At 43.3% G+C, this 23,777-nt stretch overlaps 1 protein-coding gene across 2 annotated transcripts in view; it reads left to right on the top strand.

Annotated features, from left to right (window-relative positions):
* Nucleotides 1-23,777, top strand: part of LOC147106752 (uncharacterized) — a 70,932-nt gene that overhangs the window by 28,535 nt on the left and 18,620 nt on the right. For both annotated transcript variants that reach the window (XM_086007852.1, XM_086007851.1), the window contains exons 2-9: nucleotides 6,065-6,406; nucleotides 8,493-8,813; nucleotides 12,739-12,852; nucleotides 14,810-15,250; nucleotides 15,504-15,884; nucleotides 16,306-16,617; nucleotides 21,530-21,850; nucleotides 23,214-23,525. In XM_086007852.1, the coding sequence (XP_085863978.1) occupies nucleotides 6,065-6,406; nucleotides 8,493-8,813; nucleotides 12,739-12,852; nucleotides 14,810-15,250; nucleotides 15,504-15,884; nucleotides 16,306-16,617; nucleotides 21,530-21,850; nucleotides 23,214-23,525 (2,544 nt within the window). The remainder of the gene's footprint in view (nucleotides 1-6,064; nucleotides 6,407-8,492; nucleotides 8,814-12,738; nucleotides 12,853-14,809; nucleotides 15,251-15,503; nucleotides 15,885-16,305; nucleotides 16,618-21,529; nucleotides 21,851-23,213; nucleotides 23,526-23,777) is intronic.

The raw sequence follows: 23,777 nt of genomic DNA, 5'->3' as shown, positions 1-23,777 counted from the left end.
CTGCCATCTCTATTGTCTCTTTGAGCTTTCCTTGGACTCTGTTATACTCAGCCTCCAGCAAATAAGTAGACAAAGCATGTCTGGTGGGAGGACAGTATGCAGGGTGAATAACATTGAAAAATCTCTTCCAGTACACATGGCTGTGAGCATGAAGGGTGAGCCTGTTGCATATACAGCTCGAGCAAGGCACTCATCTGCATTCTTCTGACTATGGCTATCCATTGTATCAAAGAACCTTCCAAGTGGGCCAGGAGTTGCTGATGATAAGGAGCCTGATGCTGAATGTGAACCATCATCTTCTTGAATGGAAGCAGAGGAACTCTGGGCTGACTGCTATGAGCTTTGAGTGAAGTTGTTGCATTTGGATAAATGCTGCTGCATCTTTGTGGCATTCTTTACATGTAGCTTTGTACAGTGTTTGCACATGTACACAGTCTTTCTATCTTTAATGCCTGGGGTGAAATGCTTCCACAGATCCGACGGTAAACGTGGCATTGTTCTATGCAGAGAAATAAAGGGCATTCGTCTCTGTGTCGAACTGCAGTTGATCAGCACGATTGCAACAGGGTGAGTAAATTTTTCCTGATGCTCCATGTGATGGAAGCGTGACCTGTGCATGCACGACGCTACATCACCAATAGAGGGAGCTAATCGCTCATCCACTCTTCCAACCAATCAGGACACATTTGTTCACAGTCACACACAAAACTTGTAATTATTAAAACAAGCCAAGTAAGAAGATAAACATATATTGATTAAGAAATTCCTGAATAATTAAGATTAAGAGAGGACTTGTGAAAAAAAATGAAAGAAATAGAAAAAAAATATTATGCTAGCATGTGCTTTTTGGGGCAAAATTCCCAAGCTAAACTTCCCATGGAAAATTTCCGGAAATTTACCGGAAACTTTCCACCCCTTCGCAACCCTACCAACGACGCCCACATCCTACAAACAAATTTTTAAAAAAAACAGTCGTCAGGACTGCTGAGGAGCTGAGACGAGCAATCCTGCTTCTCCCAGCTCCACATTGAGGTATTTTATTTAAAACTTACCTTTTTGGTGGCTGTATCAATAGTCTGACATCTAAGCCAGGCAAGTCCGCCAGCACTATTGATTGATTGGTGAGCCAGAATATGTTATTAATGAGACCTGTCGCTGGGGTCTTGGATTCTATTAGGCCAGCTCCAAGTAACTGTGCAAGCCAATAACCTAATGAGTGGGATAGTCCTGAAGGGATAATTACAAGTCCTAGCCCTTTTCGGGCTACCCCAGATCAGGCATATTCCCTAGACGTTCACCTTCAACTAAAGTTAGAGGGAGCCGAATTCTATAAGACGCTTAAATAGGTCTGAAGGTTCAGGCTATCTCTCCCTAAAGGAAAGGAACGACTGAAGATGTTACCGTCCGCCGGATAGCACTTTTAATAAGTTTAACTAGACTGTAACGTTCCGGATATTATGAGGGTCCAGAATACTCACCCAGAATTCTGCAACTCCTTACAAAAGAGTGTACAGAAATTGGGTTTGCGAGATTGATACAGAAATACTCTGAGACAACTCTAAAAATATATAGTTTTATTTAAGAGCCGACATTCAGTTAACAGCTGTTGATTCAATCGCAACTTTTACAGTTCAAAATACAATTAGCTTACACAATCTTATTCTCAGAGATCCTTATTCTCAAATCTTAACTTTGTTACATTTCCACATTTCTACTTATTCTTAATCCAGAATATCCACCAAAATCAAATACCTTGATTACCCGAGACTCGGAGTTCTGGCTTACAGAGTGGTTCTGAAGCCAAGAATCGCTTACCATTTCCAGCGACTTTTGTTTTCCCATTTGAAAAGTTCTATTTTTATATCCTTTTTGCAGTAGTAAATCCTTTCATGTTTTCTGCTGATGTAAGCTAATTATCTCTAAGTCATACTTCCTGTTGATTTCTTTCTATTCTTGCTGTCAATTTAGCTGCTGCATGCATAATTATGTCTCTACCTTTAGGTGTTCCAAAAACTTAATTATAAAACACTATGACAGTAGTCTTTATTTGATGCCATTCTTATCGAAGGACTTTCATTCAATTCTTAATATTGGCTTAACTGGTTATAACCACAGACGTCGTGACTCAGTGGTGTTCCAAGTTCAATACAAAAACCATGTGATTGCTTGGTGTCATCTGTTGAAGTCATATCTTCACAGGTATCATATTTACTACATGTAAATTAAAACCACTTTAACCAAGGTGTTTGCTTGTTTTCTAGCTATCTCAATTGGTTGCATATTTAATCGTGTTTCCTGTCTTTCAAGTTTAACATAAAAACGATTTGACCAGCAGGTGTTTCTTTTACTTGATGTCATCTTTTCAAAGGCACATGCCTCTTTTAATATTCTGTTTCTGTTTCCCTGAGTGTTGGCTTTTAACACTTTTTACCTGGGGCATTCCATTCTCCAGACCTCCTGGAAGCGACAAACTGCTATTTCAGTAGGGCCATTGTTTTAGCATATTTAACCAATTCCCATTTCAAAAGCTTGTGGTGTTTACAACTTTGTTAACAACTGATCTTTATCTCAGGAGCCTGTATTTCTGTTTACAGCTTCTGTCTGAGGTTTTTTAGATTTTTAAACCGAGTTCCGAGTTTCTCATGTATTAATAATGTCAGAAATCTATTCATATGATGGTGTATCTCTTGGAATATGGCTTATTCCGTCACAGTCCTAGTTGGACAAACAGTGGGAAGCTTACAAGAATTATGTACTGGTAAGCTGGGTGGTTTCAGCTAATTACACTCCAGCAGTAGCTTGAATACACTTGGGGGTGGGGGGAGGGGAGGGGGCGGCTAAAGTGTGGCATTTGCAAACCTGCTTCTAAGTTTTCTGAACTTGGGTAAATGGAATGTGCCCTTACAGAGGCCAGAATTTTATGGGAGGTTCAGCAGGTGGGATCGGTAGTGGGTCGGGTGGAAAAGTGCATTTTTTGACAGCGGGTCAGGACCCCGCTGTCAAACCGCCACCACGTGCCTTTCCCAATGTCTGGTCTTTCAGCGCTGAGCAGACCTGACAGGCAGCGGTGGGGGTCCTAATTAAACTCATAATGTCATTAACAGGCTTTTTTAACTTACCTTTTCACTTTAGCTTCATGGCTATGGGAACCACGCTGGTCGGGGACCACGGCTGTCAACCTGAGGCGGGAGTTCAGTGGCCATTGCTCCAGCTGATTATTTGACAGCTTCAAATGCACAGTAAAAAGCTCCCACCTGACAGATCATCACTTGCCTCAGCCACAAGCTGTTTCTCAGTCAATTTCCAGCACAGATTCTGCAGGCTTTCCACTCTCACCTCATTGGAAGAACTCTTTCACCGTTCTTCTGTCATCTCTACTTCACCTGCCATCTATTCCATCAACATGGGTGCCCTTTATACTGTCTCATCTTGGTCCTCTGAATCCGACCATGATCAGCCCCAACACCAGCAACACCAGGCACACCTGCAGCAACAACAACACCAACCTTCTCCGCAATCACTGATATTGCACATGACAGAGGGCATCGGCACCCGAGCACATTGCTGCCAGGGATAGCCTCACCATGGCCAGATTTACTTCACTTGACGCTGTACACCCTGGCCGCCACATGATGCGGCAGGTTTGCACCACCCCACGCCAACACCATAAAGCATCCCTACAATGCCCAAGCCATTCCTTTCACACTCACCATCATTGCAGTGGGTACCGTTATGTCTCACCATTCACTGCAGCTCACTAAGCTACTTCCAAAGGTGCACACAAATCTGTCCAAGAACACGGTGTTGAAAATAAAGATTTCAATGTTTGACAGCACATTAACAGAAACTTTACATGAACATTGGTTAAAACACACAAGTGACTACCCTTGTGTGTTAGTTGGTATGATTGCACTAGGATGAGGGTGAGTGTGAGGGGTGGCTAGTGAGATGGGGTTGTGATAATGTCGACAGATAGAGGGATGGGTGGAGGTGCAAGGTAAGTTGGTGTGAGTAAGGATGTGCAGGGGGAAAGTAGGGGATGTGATGAGAGACACAGCAGGCTGAAGGTGTTTTTTTTTTACTAACGTTTCGTGATCTACTGACTTCATTGAAAGGTTTGTGCCACTGCATCCAGGTCCTCCTGACAACATCCCTGCTTGTGCCTTCCTGTGCAATGTGCAACCAGGCTGTGTTGGTCTCCTGGGGAGGTCTCTACCGCCCATGGGAAGAGAAGAGGACCTCCCTGCGTGCTGTGACTCTCCATAAGCATATGGAGTGAGTCATGGGAGAACCTGAGTGCAGCCTTGCACCTCTGTACAGTGCTTGTCAGTGTTTGCAGCACCTCAATGCTGTAGAACACGGACAGCACAAGTGTCAAAATAAGGTTGGCCATGGACCCTTTAAGGAAACCGGCTGATGCTGCGTCGTCAAATGACGTCATCAGACCCGTTTCCTCTAACTGGACCGGCAAACGCGCTGGGCGGGCTTAACAAGCCCCATCAATGGAAAGTCAATTTGGATAGCGGGCTGATGCCAGCAGCGGGGTCGTGACCTGCCACCGATGTCGCCCGCCGAGGTTAGCAAAAGCCCTGCCAGAGTAAATGTTTCCCTCCATATCTGACAAACGGAAACTTCATCTATAGCCCAGGGACCCACTTCTGATTGTCATCGACAGACTTCTGCAATGTGCATGTGTGTTGACAGGAATACAGGATAGAGATCAGCTGCAGACCTTCATGGCTGAATAGTTTTCTAACGATGTTTATGTTAACGTGAAGAATAACCACTTGGACAAGGTATTTGAAGTCTACCACTGACTATATTGGAGGGCTACTGTGACTGTTGAACCCTACAACAGCACCAATTGTCACCTTTTGAGAGAAAGAGAACAGATTTGGAGACGTGTGTGTGTGTGTCAATAGAAATATATCATCCTAATATTTTTCTCTCTTGTAGTATTCCCATTCTAAGCATCATACCCACCTAGAAGGACAGTCATACAACCTGCTTTGAAGTTTCCATCTTTGCTGCTTCATAATGGCCCTGAAATTAGGATCGGGAGCTTGCCGCGCGTGCAAGCCCCCGATGTGCACTCACCCTGCGCGCCGACATCTGAAGCCCGGGCCTGCTCGCATTTCCTGTCACTGGCCCGGTTCAGATGTCGGCGCGCTGTGCTTACCTGATCCAGCGGCGTAGTTCGTGCGATGTGCTGGCTGGGATCAGGTGAGCACTGTGCAGCCAATCGGGGGAGGGGAAACTCATTCATGAGTTTGACAGTAAGAGCTGTCAAACTCATGAAACGTATGGGCTGCCAAAACACTAACTTTAAATAAAATTTTAAAAAACATCCCACTGATTATATTAACTATAAATAAGTTTTTTTTAATGTTTTAAACAATTTTTTGAAAAAATATTTTTTTAAAATAGGGTCTAAAACTAAACTTACCTTACTGTAAATTCTTCAAAAATAATAAACCTGTGGAAAAAAAAATCTACATTGTACTAAAAGCCCACTTACCTGTAAAACTAAGTACTTACGTCTGGTTTTTCCACGCGTAAAAACCGGAGGCCTTTACACTCAGGCAACTCTGGAGAAAAAAAAAGGAATTTCACTGCGCACGCGCTGCCTGTGCAGTCGCGCGCATTCTGCCTCTTAACCCCTTGGGTCAGAGGACAGGAAATGCCGGTTTTCAGCGCATGCACTGTGCATGCTGAAAACCGGCAATTCCTCCGGGCACACGCGTGAGTACCCTGTCCTTACTCACACATTGTGCCCGGAATTACTGGGCCAATCAGTTGCTAGGGGATGCATTTGAATTACCTAATGTGATGCTCCCTAATACCCTGTGAGGAAGCACCCTAATCCTAAATTTGCTCAACCCCTCTCAAAGGGATGACAGATTGGTAGTGCACCATGTCAGGGAATCATGGATGTGCCTTGCATCCAACCATTCCATGGCAGTGCTACTGTGCCACATCAAGCAGTATATTTTGAATTTGTTTTATTTCTAGTTGTGATACTTGAATGGAGATATTAATGTTTAATTGTTCTATTGATACTTAGAAACCTTGGATATGAACATATTTGCAAAACCAAAGAATGTCTTAATGAATGAAGATGTTTCCCTGGAATGTAAAGTTACCGGCTATGGAGCACCAACACTCGACTTAATAAATGTAGGTGTCCAGTGGTTGTTTGGGCCGAAAAAGGAAGAGATCTATGTCTTTAATGGAGGACAACATGAGCCAAAAAGACCTGGAGCAAAAATGTCTGAAACCGAATTACAGAAAGGAGATGCTTCACTTTATCTTCCAAATGTACAGTTTAATGAAGAAGGAGAATACACCTGTGTTGTAATTGTCACTCCTGATAAGGTAGCAAAGAGTTCAGAAATGCAGGTGTCAGGTAAGTCTCCAAAATGTTAACTGTTGTTGATCTCTGTATTAAGTGGGTTGGGGAAACACTAAGGTATAGTATATTTAAGCATAAAGCTGTACAATAAACATGCTCAAGATAGAATAGGTGATTCTTTGGGTTAGCACACTTATCTTTTCACCAATGAAGTCTGGGTTTGAATGCAGCCCAGACTGATGGAATGAGATTCCGCTCTGTCTGCTAGCAGCATGTGTGAAATGAGTTTGAGCACTCTTAATATTGGCAATCTCACTCCTGAGACCAGCAGGAAGGCTGTGTGGGAAATTGGAAACTTACAATGGTGCAGTAGGGGTACTTCTCTGAGGAGAAAGGTGAGGGACAGTGTTGGGGAAGAGTAGAAGAGTTTTAGTCGATCACAAACACACCCAACGAATGAGAATACTCCCAACATTGAAATATATGATGGCTACATAAGCAGTGAAAAAATATAAATTATACACACAATCCCAACAAGAGTATCATAAAACATAATTTAAAAATTGCACAAACATTTGATATTAACATGGTAGATGTACCACTGGAAATTTGAGGACTTTTAATACCATCACTCTAAACCCCTTGAGAGTGTATTATTTCCATAGCCCTTAGAATTCTATGGTCTTTCAAGGCCAATTTCTGCAGCAATTCTAACCAAATTCAATGGCATGAGAATATTTCCTGGCCGATTTGTCCAGGGTTTAGAAAATCTCAATACAATAAATATTTTTCCAATATTGTATATAAATAGTGCTAAAGTATTGTTCATCAATTTTAAATGGTTTAACTCCTTTGTCACCTTACCCTTTCATATCTCTGTAACCTCCTCCATGCCTACAAACCCTGCCCCGAACACTCCGTTCATCTGACCATAGCCTCTTAAGTATCCTGCACTGCTCCATCCCACCATTCCTTCAGCTACCTTGCCCTATGTTGTGGCAATTTTTTTTCCTAAGCACCTTCCATCGCTCCACTTCCTTCTCATTCTTTAAGATCCTCCTTAAAACCTATGTCTTTGACCAAGCTTTTGGCCACCCCTCCAAATATCTCCTTCTTTGCCTTACCATTTTTTGAAACAAATTATGCCTCTCTGAAGTGCCTTTGGAGGTTTATCTACATGGATGGTTATATAAATACATTGTTGTTGTCCTTAACCTCTACCTCCTCTTCCTATTCCACACCCCCTCTTTGCCTCCCCCCCTTTCTCCTCGTCTCCCCCCTTTCTCCTCGTCTCCCCCCTTTCTCCTCGTCTCCCCCCTTTCTCCTCGTCTCCCCCCTTTCGCCTCGTCTCCCCCCTTTCGCCTCGTCTCCCCCCTTTCGCCTCGTCTCCCCCCCCCCTTTCGCCTCGTCTCCCCCCCCCTTCGCCTCGTCTCCCCCCCCCCTTTCGCCTCGTCTCCCCCCCCCCTTTCGCCTCGTCTCCCCCCCCCCCTTTCGCCTCGTCTCCCCCCCCCCTTTCGCCTCGTCTCCCCCCCCCCCTTTCGCCTCGTCTCCCCCCCCCCCTTTCGCCTCGTCTCCCCCCCCCCTTTCGCCTCGTCTCCCCCCCCCCTTTCGCCTCGTCTCCCCCCCTTTCGCCTCGTCTCCCCCTCTTCTAGTCTCCCCATCTCCACTCTTGTGCCCCACCCCAAGTATTTTGTGCCTCAATGGCTTCCTGTGCATTCCCTGCCCTCTCTATTCCACTGCTGGTAGCAGAGTGTTCTCTCTGCTTTCAAACACCTTCTCTAAACATATCTATTCCACCAGGCTTTTAGTCACCTCTTCTGTTCCCTCCCCATCATTTGTGAAGCACCTTGAAACATTTTTTTACATTAAACATGCTATAAAAATGCTTGTTGATGGTGGAGGAATTTGGAATGCTTCAATCTGAATTTGAGGTATTGGAGTAGTTACTTAATTCACTCCAGATATAATTATCCACATACTTGAAGAAACCGAGTAGATTATTGAGAGAGGAATACCTGAAGGAAGGAAAGTGGTGTGCTTAGCACACATTTGCACAACAAAAATTTGATCTGGCTTTAGATGTTTATGGTAATGTGCCTTCAGCCTGTCTGACCAATTGTTACATTTATCTTCAACACAGCTCAACCAGTGGTCCATTTGTCCACACAACACATTACCATTTTGACTGGTTCAGAGGGGTCTGTGAGATGTGACGTTACAGGATTTTATCCTTTGGAGCATGAACTCATCTGGGAAAAGATATCAAAGGACAAAACTGTGACCATAATAACAGATATCTACACTGGTACCCCAATTTCCAACAGTGATGGAACCTTTAATGTTTCCAGTAGAATGAGAATTGAACCAACAGTGGATGATGATGATAATAAATTCAGGTGTGTCATGAAGCACCGATCACTTCCTGGTAGTCGTTCACTGGAAACTGTGCTCACAGTGAAAGGTAAGTCCTCTTCTTTGCGTAAGATGGGAATATTTTTCAGTGTGCTTTTGTTAAATCTTACAATTGTTTAAAATGATTTGTGCCCATTGTTTAACATTGAATTTCTACTGAGGTTTTCATCGAATTTAAATCAAGAATTCATCCTTTATTACTCCACAATGAAAAGACATTCAGAACATAGATAGATTAATTGAACGGGCAAAACTGGCAAATGGATTTCAATGTAGGCAACTGTGAGGTCATCCACTTTAGAGCTAAAAAGCATAGAATAGGGTACTTTCTAAATGGTGGTACAGTATATTAAAGTGAGGGTCAGTAAAGCTGCATCTCCGAGTTTCCTGCTTTTACACTCCGTGCATTTGGGATAAGTTAGAATGAGAATTATAAGGAATAGTTGTTTCCAGGATAAGCTGAGACAGGCAGAAGTGAGGAGTTTGTGAGTGTGAAGGTGTGGACAGTTTCAGTAGTGATTTTTGCAGCTATTTGTCTTTATTTTGCCATTGTGCCTACGCAGACCTGAACTTGCTTCTTGCTGCTTCTGACCGTGTGAGACCACTGGGACATTTAAAACCCCACCCCTCACCCAGAGCTAGGGCTTTTCAGGAGCTGATACAGCTTTCCCTATGGGATGTACTTGTATGCCATTATCATGGAATAGGATGAAACAAAGGAGAGTAAGGCAGCATTTGAGGAGGGTGGATCCCACCGGATATTACTCCCAGTAATCACCACCTGATTCCATAAGTCACACTAAATAAGTGCACTCCTTCCTGTCTAACTATAACCTCTATGAAGAACAAAGCACGACGTAAGTGCACATTCTATTTTAATGCAACAAAGTCCAAAGTGAACACAAACCAGCCTGCTCTTTCCTAACATTATGCTTCTTGGGTGTCTAAATATGCCTATTTTTCTCTTATTCTGGTTCTTCTCCCAGGTGTAACATGAGGATCAGTATCACAAGAAATGGTTAGCTGCTCGTGTTCTACAAAAAGTGGTCCTCCAATCATTGTCAGGTTGCTCCTGACAGGGGTCTGATGCTGGATACATCTATGGAGCTTGTTCCTGGGTAGCCTGGGGTCACCTTCTATGTTCTGTTGGCCTGGTATGTGCAGCTGTTGTGAGAGACAGCAAGATCATGCAGGTCAACTCCAGCCATTACCATTCCACTAAGCCCTGGATCTGTTCCCACCCCCCAACCCCCAACTCCTCTTCCCCCCTCCCCCCACCCATGCTCAGGAAGTTGGTATGCCGGGTGCTGTCTATTCTCTTCACTATTGCTACCAGAGCTGGAGCCTGTGCTTCTGTGGAGGTGGAGACACTGACTGGTCCCTGGCCATTTCTTAGATGGGGGTCTGTTGCAGATTGCAGTGAAACTGCAACAAAGAAAAATACTTCCCTGATGTTGCCACAAATGAGAGCTGTAGTCTCAAGTAACACTGTCAGTTGCTGCACATCCTTGGAGACTGACCTTGGAGCCTACACATAGGTACGATGTTCCTTGAACAATTTTATTTTCAGTTTAGCATCCATGTGTTCTGGATCCCATGACTCCGAATTCATAGGCAGCCTTCTCGATCCTCTGCTGGGGAGTTGGCAATTCCTCATCCATTTCCCATTCATCCAGCTTCCTCGTGCTCTATGAATCACCTGGTCACTTCCTCATTAACACTATCTAATTCCTGTCTCCCCGCCCACTCCCGTTAAATGTATCTGAGCTGGTGCATGGAAGTGAAAAAGCAAGTGACACGAGATGGGTTTGAGGAGGTTGTGGCAGCAGAAAGTGGGGCAGGAGGTCTCTGCAGGGATTCATAGATGAGCTTTTATCCAAATTCATCATCCTTGTCATTTTCATCCTCATTATCGGAGTTCACAGGAAGTAGTTGAGTCTTTGTTCATCATCACCATCCTCTTCCTTGTCCTTGTCCTGTGGCCGCCATTGCTGTGATGAATCTGCAGGAATATAGGGTGCAAGCTAAGTGTGGGTGATCGTGTCCTTTGGGATTAAGGAGATCGAGTAGGACTGGAAGCTTGTGGCTGTATGGTGCTTCATATAGATGCCATGGTGACTGTGTACGTATTCAGTCACTATTCATATTTGACCCTGAAATGAGCTTCCGACCGACCACATATCCGCGCCATAACTAAGACCGCCTATTTCCACCTCCGTATCATCGCACGACTCCGCCCCGCCTCAGCTCACCTGCTGCTGAAACCCTCATCCATGCCTGTGTTACTTCTAGACTTAACTATTCAAATGCACTCCTGGCTGGCCTCCCACGTTCTGCCCTACGTAAACTTGAGGTCATCCAAAACTCTGCTCGTGTCCTAACATGCACCAAGTCCCGTTAACCCTTCACCCCTGTGCTCGCTGACCTATGTTGGCTCCCAGATAAACAGAGCCTCAATTTTCAAATTCTCATCCTTGTTTTCAAAACCCTCCATGGCCTTGCCCTTCCCTATCTTTGTAATCTCCTTCAGCCCCACAATTCCCCCCAGATATCTACGCTGCTCTAATTTTATCCCCTTGAGCATCCTCGATTTTAATCGCTCCATCATTAGTGGCCGTGCCTTCAGCTGCCAAGGCCCTAAGCTCTGGAATTCCCTGCCTAAATCTCTCCATCTCTCTACCTCTCTTTCCTCCTTTTAAGATGCTCCTTGTAACCTACCTCTCATCTGCCCTAATTTCTCCTTATGTGGCTCAGTGTCAAAGTTTGTCTTATAATGCTCCTGTGAAGCACCTTGGGATGTTCTACTACGTTAAAGACGCTATATAAATACAAGTTGTTATTCAAGTGCCAACCTTTTGCCGTCAATCTTGCTGGCTCCCACAGGAAGAGCACCAAGCCACTCCATGTGCTGCATGGCTACAATCTCATAGGGTGTGAGGTTTTCCAGGTTGAAGCTCGCCTCTCCTGCTGCTTGTCTCTCACTGGCATTGTGTGACATTTTCTCCTGCAAGCAGATTGAATAAATTAGGCGAAGGCTTGCAGTTGAGTGTGCGCCAAGTGGCTTGAGAGACCATGTTAAAGCGCAGGAAAGGTTTTAAGATTGTGCACGTAATTACCAGTTACTGCTCTTAATCAGAGTGCATAGTGAAAGGTTATTTGTACAGCTGTTACTTTTAGAGGGTTAAATGTATACTGGTGTCCAGGGTGCCTAAGCAAGAAAGGGGAAGTGGCTGGTGTTGCCCTGCTTGCTCAAGTCAGGTCATTCAACATTTTGTGGCACTGGCCAGTGCTGCCTCCCTCCACATGCCATGAGTGCCTTCATTGATAAGTTTCCTGCCATGGACACAAATCATTCTGTCTCTCCTGTGCTTTATTTAATTGAGGAGGGTTTGCAGGTTAGACTCGGCGAAACTGTGGCACCTTCTCTGCCTTGGTCTCATACCCTCCTTCTGCCTTTGGCTGCCTCTGCTGGGTTCTCCTGTGTTAAACATTCTTGTAAAGTGTCCCAAAAACAGTCAGGTGACATACAGTCAACTCACTAAGTCGAGCACTGTTCGTTACTTGCCTGCTGCTGCAATCTTCAGCCAGAACTGGCTTTTTAAAGGCTCTACTCTAATTTCCATGCAACACAGCATATTCCTCCTGTTTTGCACTTCCCTAATACACATGCAAATGAGCTGACCCATGAAATTGTGGTGTAAATACCTCTCCAGGCCACCGGCAGCAGCAACTTATTTTTCATTGGTGCAAAAGGAGTGCAATTCACTGCATGAAATTTCTAGACCATTACTTAGAGGGGACATTAACTGCACATCGTTTCAAATTCTTCAAATACTTTACTGTGTTTAAGTATCTTCATTTCTAATTTACAGAAATGGAGGAGCACCATAACAAACTCTGTGCAAGTGAAGCAGTTTATTTCTTGTTGCATGGTTTTGTATAAATGCTTAATGTATTTATTTTTCAAATTTCAGAGCCTGTGAAATCTTCTGCAGCCGGTGCAGTTGTTGGGAGTATAGTTGGTACATTGCTGTTCTGTGCACTATTGTTTTTTGCTGGATTTTATGCCTATAGAAAATTTAAAAAAGGTAATGTGTTGACTGGTGAAACCCTTTTATTGTACAATAACTGTGTGTGTATTTGTGTTCTTGTAATTCTTTGGCTGCTTATTGCATGTTTTCCCCAAATTAGGTGGTGGTGGGCCTTCTCCTTGAACAACAACAGTCCTTGTGGTGATTGTGCTCCCATAATGGTGTTAGATAGAGAACCTGGCCTGGAGTTTCCGCTTTGGGCACAATTGGCAATCCAGGTGCAATTGTGCCTAAAATTCCACTCGTTTTGAGAAGTGTATTTTTTCTCCTGTTTCTGATCAAACTCATTTGCCTATCACCAAACGTAAAATCTGCCATGAATCAGTGTGATGCGCTATCAATTACTCATAAAAGACTGAGAGTTAGAAGAGTAACTAAAGGCTTTTATTAACAACAGAATGGAGGTCTGCCTCGAGTGGTCGACCGGTCCAGGATACCAAGGGCTGGGGAGCAGTCACCTTTATACTAGGACCTGTGGGAGGAGTCAGCCGAGGCATGTCCAGGCATGTACACAGTGGAATACAAACAGGACAAACAGGAATACAAACAGTGGTTTACCACACAGTGCAATCGGGCAGCATTTTGGAATGTCATTTATTTTCTTTTTTAACTTTGCTTTAAAAAATATTCCTTGATGTATTTAAGAGTGGTAACTTGGTGCAGTTTGCTTAATACAGCTGAAAATGGCTTTACCACAAAAAATAAGCATTTTTAATCAGTGTCTAGGCCACCACCTGTGAGTAACCCAATTTTGAATAACTGAAAATTACTTTTAAAACTATGCAGGACCATTTGCTAGTTATATTGGTGTACAGTAGACAGTTTCTTAGTAAATTAAAAATAAATTATATTCAGAAGCTTTGAAAACATGCCTATTGGTGTCCTTGCTCCTAAAAAAAAAAGCTTAATTTTAAGAGCCTCCTTGAAGGCCTGCAAATGGGAGCAATTAGGGAAACTTGCAATGGTGATGAATTCACTCTGGGGGCGTGGCCAGTTTTGTGGGCGGGGCTGGCTTCTGGTACAAACTCGCTTTGCATTCGACATCATTTGCACTGGTTTGTAAATTTTCAGACGAATTGTGCTGAAAGAAACAGCACAACCTTACAGAAACTCCTGCCCTGTGTATACATACACCATGGCCCGTATTTTCTGATCAGAGGCTTCCTGCGTGTGAATGCCTCCGATCTGGAAATAATCTACACCCTTACCTGAGGGCTCTGGAGGTCCGGACATTTCCGCTCTTGGGCCTCTGCTCGTGCACGTGTGCAGAGGCTTGGGGCGCAGGCGGTACGCAAGCGTCCCTGGAATCACGTGGGCCATCACAGCTTAGACCTGTCAAATGTATGAATGGGGATCACTCAAAAAACACATTTAACATTAAATAAAAAAAAATTTTAATCACGTTTTTAAAATTAGTTAAAATTACATTAAATTAAATGTTTTAAACAAAAATTTAATTTTTGCAAAATAAATAAGTTTTTTACTGGGCTAAAAATAAACTTACCTTTTTAAAAAGTATTTTTAAATTATAAATGAGTGAAATTTTTTTATTATTTTACTTTTTTAAACTCTTTTGCTGGTAAAAGCAGGTCTTGCGCCTGCTTTTACTAGGCATAAGATTTTTAAAGGTTTTAAGCGGACGGAGGTTCTGCAGAAAGCAGAACTCTCCACCCGTAGAGGCCTTTCTCCAGGGCAGGCGGATGATCTGTCGAGAATTCTTGACAGATCGGAAGTGCTGGTTTTAGCGCATGCACTTCGCATGCCTGAAACCGGCACTTGCGAGGCCCCTACGGGTGTACACAGCTCGTACACACCCGTAGGGATTGGAAAATACGGGCCATTATCGTGTCTTGTATATACACTTCTACCTGTAGTCCCAGCAAGAAAATAAAGCAGAGTAAACAAATGAGAACATTTCAATTGTCAAGTTTTAATTTACTTTTGTTTTGATTAGCTACTCCAAAAATTACTGAATTCAACATACCTCTCGACATTCGCCATTTTGAGGTAGCCGTCTTCCGTTGCCAAATTACCGGATTTAGACCACAGGGGATTATACTTGCTTTATTCTTAAAGAGGAAGGGGGATGAAAACAAAAAGAAAATTTGTTGCTGGAATAGTATGGACCAGGTTGCAAAGAACCAAGTAAAAACAAAGCACAATGGAAAACTAGATGAAGTGCAGCTTCTTATGAATGGGTGTGAACAAGATGCATTCTTTAAGTCCTTGGAACCAGAATATGAAACTAACAGTGACGGAACTTCCAATTTAAAGTGCGATATCAAAACGTATCCTGATTTATACAGCGATGATGGGGCTGAATTAACTATTGAAGTTCAACATAAAACTCTTGCATCACCTGTTATGAAAACTGTAACACTGGATGTTAAAGGAGGTAAATCATGAACATTTGCACTTAATCATTAATGTTTATGCTATGTGATTCTATTCTTTTTTGTTAACTTATGTATTTGTGCATATGAAGTGACATTCATGTGGTTAATAGTGGTTATGCAGTTCTACCATCTGTAGACTCTAAATCATAGAAAATTCAGACAGCAAAATAATATTTTCTTGCTCTTATTAACTCGTGAAAATTCTTTCAGTTTAAATAAGTGATTTCTTTGTTTTGTTTTTCTTTCCCAAAGTGCCACCGAAGATGTCAAACATTGTGGTGCCACCCCACACCATTCATAATGAGTTTATGGCCTTGGCTTGTCCAATCAATGGATTTAAACCAAGACCATTAAGTATCATTTGGCAACAAATCGGAAAGAATAATGATTTGAAAGAAATCGTTCAGCTGAATAAGGATAACAGAACAATCTTTCCTCGTGACAAAGGGAAGAAGTCCAAGTATCACCATTACATAAGTGAGATGGAGTATGACGACAAAACATACAACATCACCAGTGTACTAGTTATTGTGCCAGATATACAGCAAGACCAGGACACGAAGTACATCTGTAAGGTGCAGCATGAGTGCACTGGCAGTGACCAACAGAAAGAAATAATTCTAAAGATTAAAGGTATGTAATATTTTTGACAATACCTTGTATAGAACAATGGATTACATTTTGTAATGCAACAAAATTGCTAATTTTATTTGGCAAATCCTGTGAAGAGTGACATGTCCTGAGCGCTGTATTTCTTTAATTACTCCTTGAAGACACTGATACTTTTACAAGGGAAGGCTTCAGAATGCATCCAAGAATATTCAGAACTCAAATATTTAATAGGGAAACATAGTAGCTGATTGCCCTGGAGTTACTGATTTAAATTAGCTTGTTGTGTAACTTTTTATTTTACACTTGGGTCTTATTTCAGAACACAATGGATTAAATTTTCTGGTCATTGGCTGTGGATAGGCAAAGAATCTAGCCCACAGTATCTCTAATCTGCTTGTGTTAAAGCCTGCGGTAATTTTCTCTTTGTGTGTGTTTTTTTCAGCCACTCCAAAACTGGGCCTGATAAAGTATGAAGCAGAAAAACTAGTTGCAGAAGAGGCCGTGACTTTAAACTGTCGAATACATTCTTTTTACCCCAATGAAATCACAGTTACATGGCTCAAAAATGGTGAGAAAATGACAGAAGAATCCGAAGTTAGTCCGGCAACTCTGGGAAACGATGGACTCTATTACTTGACAAGTAGTGTGAAGATTGTACCTACCAGAGCTGATGTTGAGAAGAAATACACATGCCAAGTAGAACATGAGAGCCTAACAGAGCCAGTGGAAGCTGACTGGGTACTGGATAAACTGGGTAAGTAACCAAGTTCTGACCAGAGTATGACTATTACTATTTTTTTCTGAACATTTCTTATAAAAACATGTAGGGCCATAACTTGCTGTGGCAGGGCATCTAACGGCATCTGCTGTTAGTTAGATTTGCCCTTGTATGATTTAGGTTTTTAAATTTTTAGCGTGGCAAGTTGCTGGAAGTGCGAGCTGATAACATGAGAGTAAGCTTGCAGGGAACATAAAAACTGACTGTAAAAGCTTCTATAGATATGTGAGGAGAAAAAGATTGGTGGAGTCAAGCGTAGGCCCCTTGCAGTCGGAATCAGGGGAATTTATAATGCGGAACAAAGAAATGGCAGACCAATTAAATACATACTTTGGTTCTGTCTTCACAAAGGAGGACACAAATAAACTCCCAGAGATGTCAGGGAACATAGGTTCTAATGAGAGGGAGGAACTGAATGAAATCAGTATTTGTAGGGAAATGGTGTTAGGGAAATTGACGGGATTGAAGGCCGATAAATCCCCAGGGCCTGATAATCTGCATCCTAGGGTACTTAAGGAAGTGGCCCTAGAAATAGTAGATGCATTGCTGGTCATCTTCCAAAATTCTATAGACTCTGGAACAGTTCCCATGGATTGGAGGGTAGCTAATGTTACCCCACTATTCAAAAAAGGTGGTAGAGAGAAAACGGGGAATTATAGACTGGTGAGCCTGACATCGGTAGTGGGGGAAAATGCTAGAGTCCATTATAAAAGATGTAATAACAGAGCACTTGGAAAACAGTGACAGGATCGGACAAAGTCAGCACGGATTTTCGTGCTCGACTAATCTACTGGAATTTTTTGAGGATGTAACTGGTAGAATAGATAAGGGAGAACCAGTGGATGTGCTATATTTGGACTTTCAGAAGGCTTTCGATTAAGGTCCCGCATATAGCGTGTAAAGTTAAAGCACAAGGGATTGGGGCAAGGTACTGACTTGGATAGAGAACTGGTTGGCAGACAGGAAGCAAAGAGTTGGAATAAACGGGTCTTTTTCCAAGTGGCAGGCAGTGACTAGTGGGGTACCGCAGGGATCGGTGCTAGGACCCCAGCTATTCACAATATATATTAATGATCTAGACGAGGGAACTAGATGTAATATCTCCAAGTTTGCAGACTTCACAAAGCTTTGTGGGCGTGTGTGCTATGAGGAGGATGCCGAGAAACTCCAGTATGATTTGGACAGGTTGGGTGATTGGGCAGATGCATGGCAGATGCAGTATAATGTGGAGAAATGCGAGGTTATCCACTTTGGTGGCAAAAACAGGAAGGCAGATTATTATCTGAACGGCAATAGATTGGGAGAAGGGGAAGTGCAACAAGACCTAGGTGTCCTTGCGCATCAGTCGCTGAAGGTAAGCATGCAAGTGCAGCAGGTGGTTAGGAAGGCAAATAGTATGTTGGCCTTCGTAGCGAGAGGATTCGAGTACAGGAACAAGGATGTCTTGCTGCAGTTGTACAGGGCATTGGTGAGACCACATCTTGAGTATTGTGTGCAGTTTTGGTCACCTTATCTGAGGAAGGATGTTCTTGCCATGGAAGGAGTTCAGCGAAGATTCACCAGGCTGATACCTGGGATGGCAGGAATGACATATGAGGAGAGATTGGATCGATTGGGCTTGTACTCGCTGGAGTTTAGAAGAATGAGAGGGGATCTCATTGAAACTTATAAAATACTAACAGGACTAGATAGACTAGATGCAGGAATGATGTTCCTGATGGCGGGGGAGTCCAGAACCAGGGGTCATAGTCTAAGGATAAGGGGTAAGCCATTTAGGACAGAGATAAGAAGGAATTTCTTCACCCAGAGAGTGGTGAACCTGTGGAATTCTCTACCACAGGAGGCAGTTGAGGCCAATTCATTTAATATATTCAAGAAGGAGTTAGATATATTTCTTACGGCTAAAGGGATCAAGGGATACGGGGAGAAGGCAGGGATAGGGTACTGAGTTTGGATGATCAGCCATGGTCTCATTGAGTGGCGGAGCAGGCTCGAGGGGCAGAATGGCCTACTCCTGCTCCTCTATGTTTCTATGTAACATCACAGCGAGGGAAACCAGGGCCTGAATTTTCCCAGTCCCGAGTGTGCGGGTTTGGGGGCGGGTCAGCAGTAAAAATTGCCGAAATTTCCAGCGTGTTGGCAACCTGCCAACTTCCGCATTTAACTCGGGCACATTTCCCAGCATGCCATGGACCCGCTCGGCAGAGGCGGGTGACCTCATTGAAGTGCTTAAATGCTTGTTGGGAGACGCTTAAGAGACTTTTTAAGAGCAGCTTTTAGCTTTAACTTCTTGAGCACAGAATTCACATACCTCAGGAACCTCGCCTGTGAAGGAGAGGCGGAAGCTCAGTGGCCATTGTGCGAGTTCATGAAGTGACCGCATTGCACTCGCCTGTCCTGACCTCATGAGATCATTGAATCTTTTCCGGCACTGGAGCCACATCCTCCTGACCCCATCCCTGCTACTGACTTCCTCTGCAATCTCCAGCCATGCCCTTTTTGTGTCTTTGGTTGGTCATTTGCGTCGATCGCCAGGGAAGAGGACCTCCCTGCATGCTCTTACTGCCTGCACCAGAACTTCCAGAGAGGCATCGTTGAATCTTGGCGCGGCCCTCTGCCTCGTTTCCATGACCCACAGTTTTATCACATTATTGAGACCTCTGGAAACCACGTAATTCACTCCTACATCAACCTTCAAATGTGATGTGTGCAAGGCTGCTTTAAATATCCGCGCTGGAAACGAGTGATCGATGACGTCATCAGACCCGCTCCATTTAATTGAACCAGGAAACACGCATGACTCTTTTAATTGGAGCTATTCAGTAAAACGTGCAGTGCAGAATGCGCTGTTCACATCTTTGGGCTACGCGGCCCGCACGCACACAACCCGACTCCAAGGTAAAGATTCCAGCCCAGGCATTTGGGACCTAAGTGAACAGGGAAAGCAAATGTGTATCTCCTTAACCAATCCGATTGAATGATAGTGAAGTTAACAGTGCAAGGTCTGAGCAGGAAATGTAAATTAGAGTGGGTGAATTCAATGTCAATCAGGTACAGAAAGAGAGGGAAAGAAAGTTTGGATTAAGAGAAAAAGAGACAAAATAAAAGCTTTTTTTTAAAAATTACATTTAAAATTTAAATTTTTTAAAATATCCAACAATTAATACCTGAAGGAATGAGACTCCACACTTGTAATAGTTATTTTTCAGTGCCAGTGAGGTTGATTGGCCGTAATTAACACGTTATTAAAAGAATCTCAGACCGCTTAAAAAGCTCCCTTTGTCTGAATCCATGCTTAATTAAATATGCACGGACCTTAAATGGCTCCAAGACGGGGTCCTTGCGTCACTTCAGATCAGCCCTAACTTTCTGTGGCGGGTTTAGTTCGGATCTACTGTGCAAATACAGCAACTTCACGCCATTCAGTGCATTTCAATGGTGAGGCAAACGACGAGATGCCGTTTTCGCGAAGCTAAAGGCAACTCGGACAGCAACTTTTGGATATTTGAGTTTAACCATGCATCTACCCCTCACCTGAAGTTGCTGTACAATTTGAGCATAAATAACAGTGAGCGCCATTAGACTCATTGTTCTTTTGACAGCAAAATCTGGGGCATAATCGACTAATATGTTTAGTTCTGATTTGTTAATTGGGAAATAATAATCTGAAACTAATATACAGATTTAAGTTGGTGACTAACAATTCTACTGGGCAGTTTCAGCATTGGCAAAGGTCTGTTCGTGAAGGCCCATGACTTGGAGTGATCCGATTGGAGACCAGGGGAATAAAGAAACCAAAATTAATTAAATGGAAATCTTGCTCTCAACCAAAAATAAAATTACCTTGGTTTTTTCGATATTTTAGCAAACTGAGAAAATCCGAGTTGATCTTTTTGCAATCTGTGAAAAATATTCCATTTGGGGTACTTTTTGGTCTGGAAGAGCAATAAATAAAATAAAAGCCCAGAATAACTGAGGATAATAATATGAAAGAAAAACCATGCATTTATATAGTGCCTTTCCTATCCTATTTAAGTCTGTAAACACTTGATTGCTAATGAATTACTTTTGAAGTGTAATCTTTGTTGTTTTGTAGGTAATTTGCACACAGCAGTGTCCCACAATCAGCAATGTGATGAGTGACCAGTTAATCTGTTTTTTTGGTGATTTTATTTTGAGGGCAAAATGTTGGCCAGGACATCAGGAGAAGTCCTTGCTCTTTGGATAAGTGCAATGAGATCTTTTATGTCCACCTGAAGAGGTAGACAGGGCCCCTTTCAGTACTGCAGTGCTCTTTCAGTATTGTACTGACCTGTCGGCGTAAATTATTTCCTCAAGTCCTGGAATGCCGTGAGAACCCAGACCACCTTCAGTGGTAAGAGCAGTACTGCTGAACCAAGCTGAATAGAGTTGGAAAGGATTGTTTGCAGCCCCCTATTAGCTCATTGGGAAAATGCACCACCCGATTCGGGCCTGAGCCATAGAGAACAGTAAGGCTGTAAGTCTGATCCCTGAGTTAGGTGATCTCCGCTAGGTGGAGTGCTACAATCTGCCTCGGCCCCCATGGACTAGCGAGGTGAAATGTCACTGTCAAATGACCCCTGTTGCAAAGTGTGTGTGGGTGCTTATTCGGTGAATGCAGGATCAGGCTTGAATAGCCTCCCAGTACTCCGTTCAGTCTCTTGGCCACTTCCAAGAGATACTGGAGCATTGACTGCAGCCATGGCCTGTACCACAGTGTGAGGGCAGAAAGAGGGACAGAGAAAAAGGATAGTTAGTCAAGAAATCAATGTTTAAAATTTATCAAGGCATACCAGACATTTTTTTTTTAAATTGTGGTGTTCTCTCAGTTACACAACCTCTAACACTGTTTCTTTTGTACGAGTAGTGTCAACGCCAAAGGTAACAGAAATTAAAGCAGATCCACTTTACCCAGAGGTGGGAAAACCTGTAACACTGTCCTGCAAAGCAAAGGGCTTTTTTCCAGAAGATCATCAAATATTCTGGTTCAAAGCATTTCAGAGAACTAATGATGGAATTGAAACAGAAGAAATTGAATTTGATGAAGAAACTGGTTTGTACTCTCGATTCTCCAAAAGGACATTCATTCCAACTGATGAGGACCATGGACAAGAGTTCAAAATGCAAATCCTTCATTCTGAAACTTCAAACAAGCCTGTCTCATCCAGTCATTTTTTGAAAATAAAAGGTAAATATTGTTTCAACAAGAAGTGCAACTTCATAGTACCAATTACGGAATGTTGAAAAGATAATTTTGTAAATGGACAGATTTAAGTGTTTCAAATTCATTAAATTAACATTGTTTTTATTAATAGAGGCTGGTAGTCAGGTAGGACCAACACCACAGGACTAAACTGATAGCATATTGGTGATTGTTGAGAATAAAACATTTTATTAATGCTGTATTGTGGCCATAAGTCCTTCAAACATAGTCTTTGTGTTTATGTTGAAGGTGATGATAGCTTTGCCATTGGAAGCCCAGGCTTTAACTACCTCTTTTGGTGATCCACAATACCTTCAGTAACTGTGCCACCCTACTTACATTCCTTGTTTGCCTGTGACTCCAGAGTTCCTCTCAGTGGCTCCATTGGCCCTAAGTTGGTGGTATCCCAACATAGCTGTGATTATCAAATCAGCAAAATAAATGGTTTGTAAGGTAAAGAGTGTAAAAAATGTCATCACAATCTTTGAAACAAAGGCCAGAATTTTTACGTTTGGACCCGGGGCAGGGGGGGAGTGGGCGGTAAAGCGCTGGTAAACCTGGAACTTCAGGTTTTAATTCCACAGCGTGCATTTGGCATCACGGACTGGTTCCCCGCCTGGAAGTCAGCCTGATTGACAGGCTGGATTCCAGTCAGACGAGGAATGCTGGCGAAGAGGCTGCAACCACAGGTAGGTGCAAGCTCCGACACCGGGTGGGGGGGGGGGGTGGGGGGGGAGTGTCCGATCCCCGTCCCCGGGGAGTGGGGTGGAGGTCTGATCTCCGACCCAGGGATTGTATGGGTGTGGGGCGGGGAGGTGATGGTGGGGGAGCTTGGTGATCAGAAGGAAGTGCTCCTGCTCCTCCCGGGCCACAAGAATTGCTCCCCAAGGCTGTCTTCTCCTCGCTGCAGCTGCCGGGAATCCCAAGGCCCGGGAACCCCGGCCAGCTACAGTTAAACAAACATAGCAGGTTTAATCTGAGACTGCTAGCCTCATTATATAAAGTGCCAACCCGCCTCCTGGGAGCAGGTCGGCTGCCCACCCGCCGCCCCCCCCCGGTCCTGCCTGTGTTAAAACTGGAAGTGGGTGGGTGGGTTGGAGGCAGGTTGGGGTCGGGATTCAGGTTTTTAACGCTTTAACCTGCCACCCGACCCCAACCCACCTGTGTTTTGGCGTTAATATTCCCCTCAAAGCCTAAGTTGCACAATGATAGATTTGATGGCTGCTGTCATCTTAAATATCCATCATTTGGGGGGAAAAAACAGTTCTTTTTAACCTCCCTTTTTGATCCTTAACCATGAAGGTTATTCAGTATTGTAATCAACTGTGGTTTCATGCAATTTAAACAGGAATTCCATCTGTTGAAGACATCAAACGTGACCCACCAGAAGCTATGTATGGTACAGATCTTGCTCTCATCTGCAATATCAGTAACTTTTACCCACAAAATATCCGTGCATTTTGGATGCAAAAAGAAAAAACGATTGTCAAAGGGTTCACAACTAACGGACCTGAGAGGGAGGAAAATGGATGTTATCGTTTGTCTTCCCACTTGCAAGTAACGCCAACTGCACTAGATTTTGATCAGGATTTTTCCTTCCGTGTGGAGCATGCTAATTTAAAGACTCCAATTGTAAAAAAGGCATATTTAACACTTCCAGGTATGTTTCACCCTGATCCTTCTCCCCATCCCCCATAGTTTGAAAAATTCCACTTTTATATTTAAATGTTTGGGATTATTTTGCGAAGGAAGGAGGCAACCCAGACAGCTCCTTTCTGGCTGGGATATCAAGGACCAAATCATCCGCCTGCGGTACCAGTGAACACAACCCAAATTCTCCTTTCAACATTTGTCCCACACCTTACCTTCCCTCTGTTACTGACCATCACATAAGAACATAAGAAGTAGGAGC

This window comes from Somniosus microcephalus, chromosome 15 (genome assembly GCF_052327205.1).
Source record: "Somniosus microcephalus isolate GS21.2 chromosome 15, FLI_Smic_1.0, whole genome shotgun sequence".
In the NCBI taxonomy this organism is placed as follows: domain Eukaryota; kingdom Metazoa; phylum Chordata; class Chondrichthyes; order Squaliformes; family Somniosidae; genus Somniosus; species Somniosus microcephalus.
Note: the sequence above shows the minus strand (reverse complement) of the source record. Positions and strands in the feature narration are given on the sequence as shown.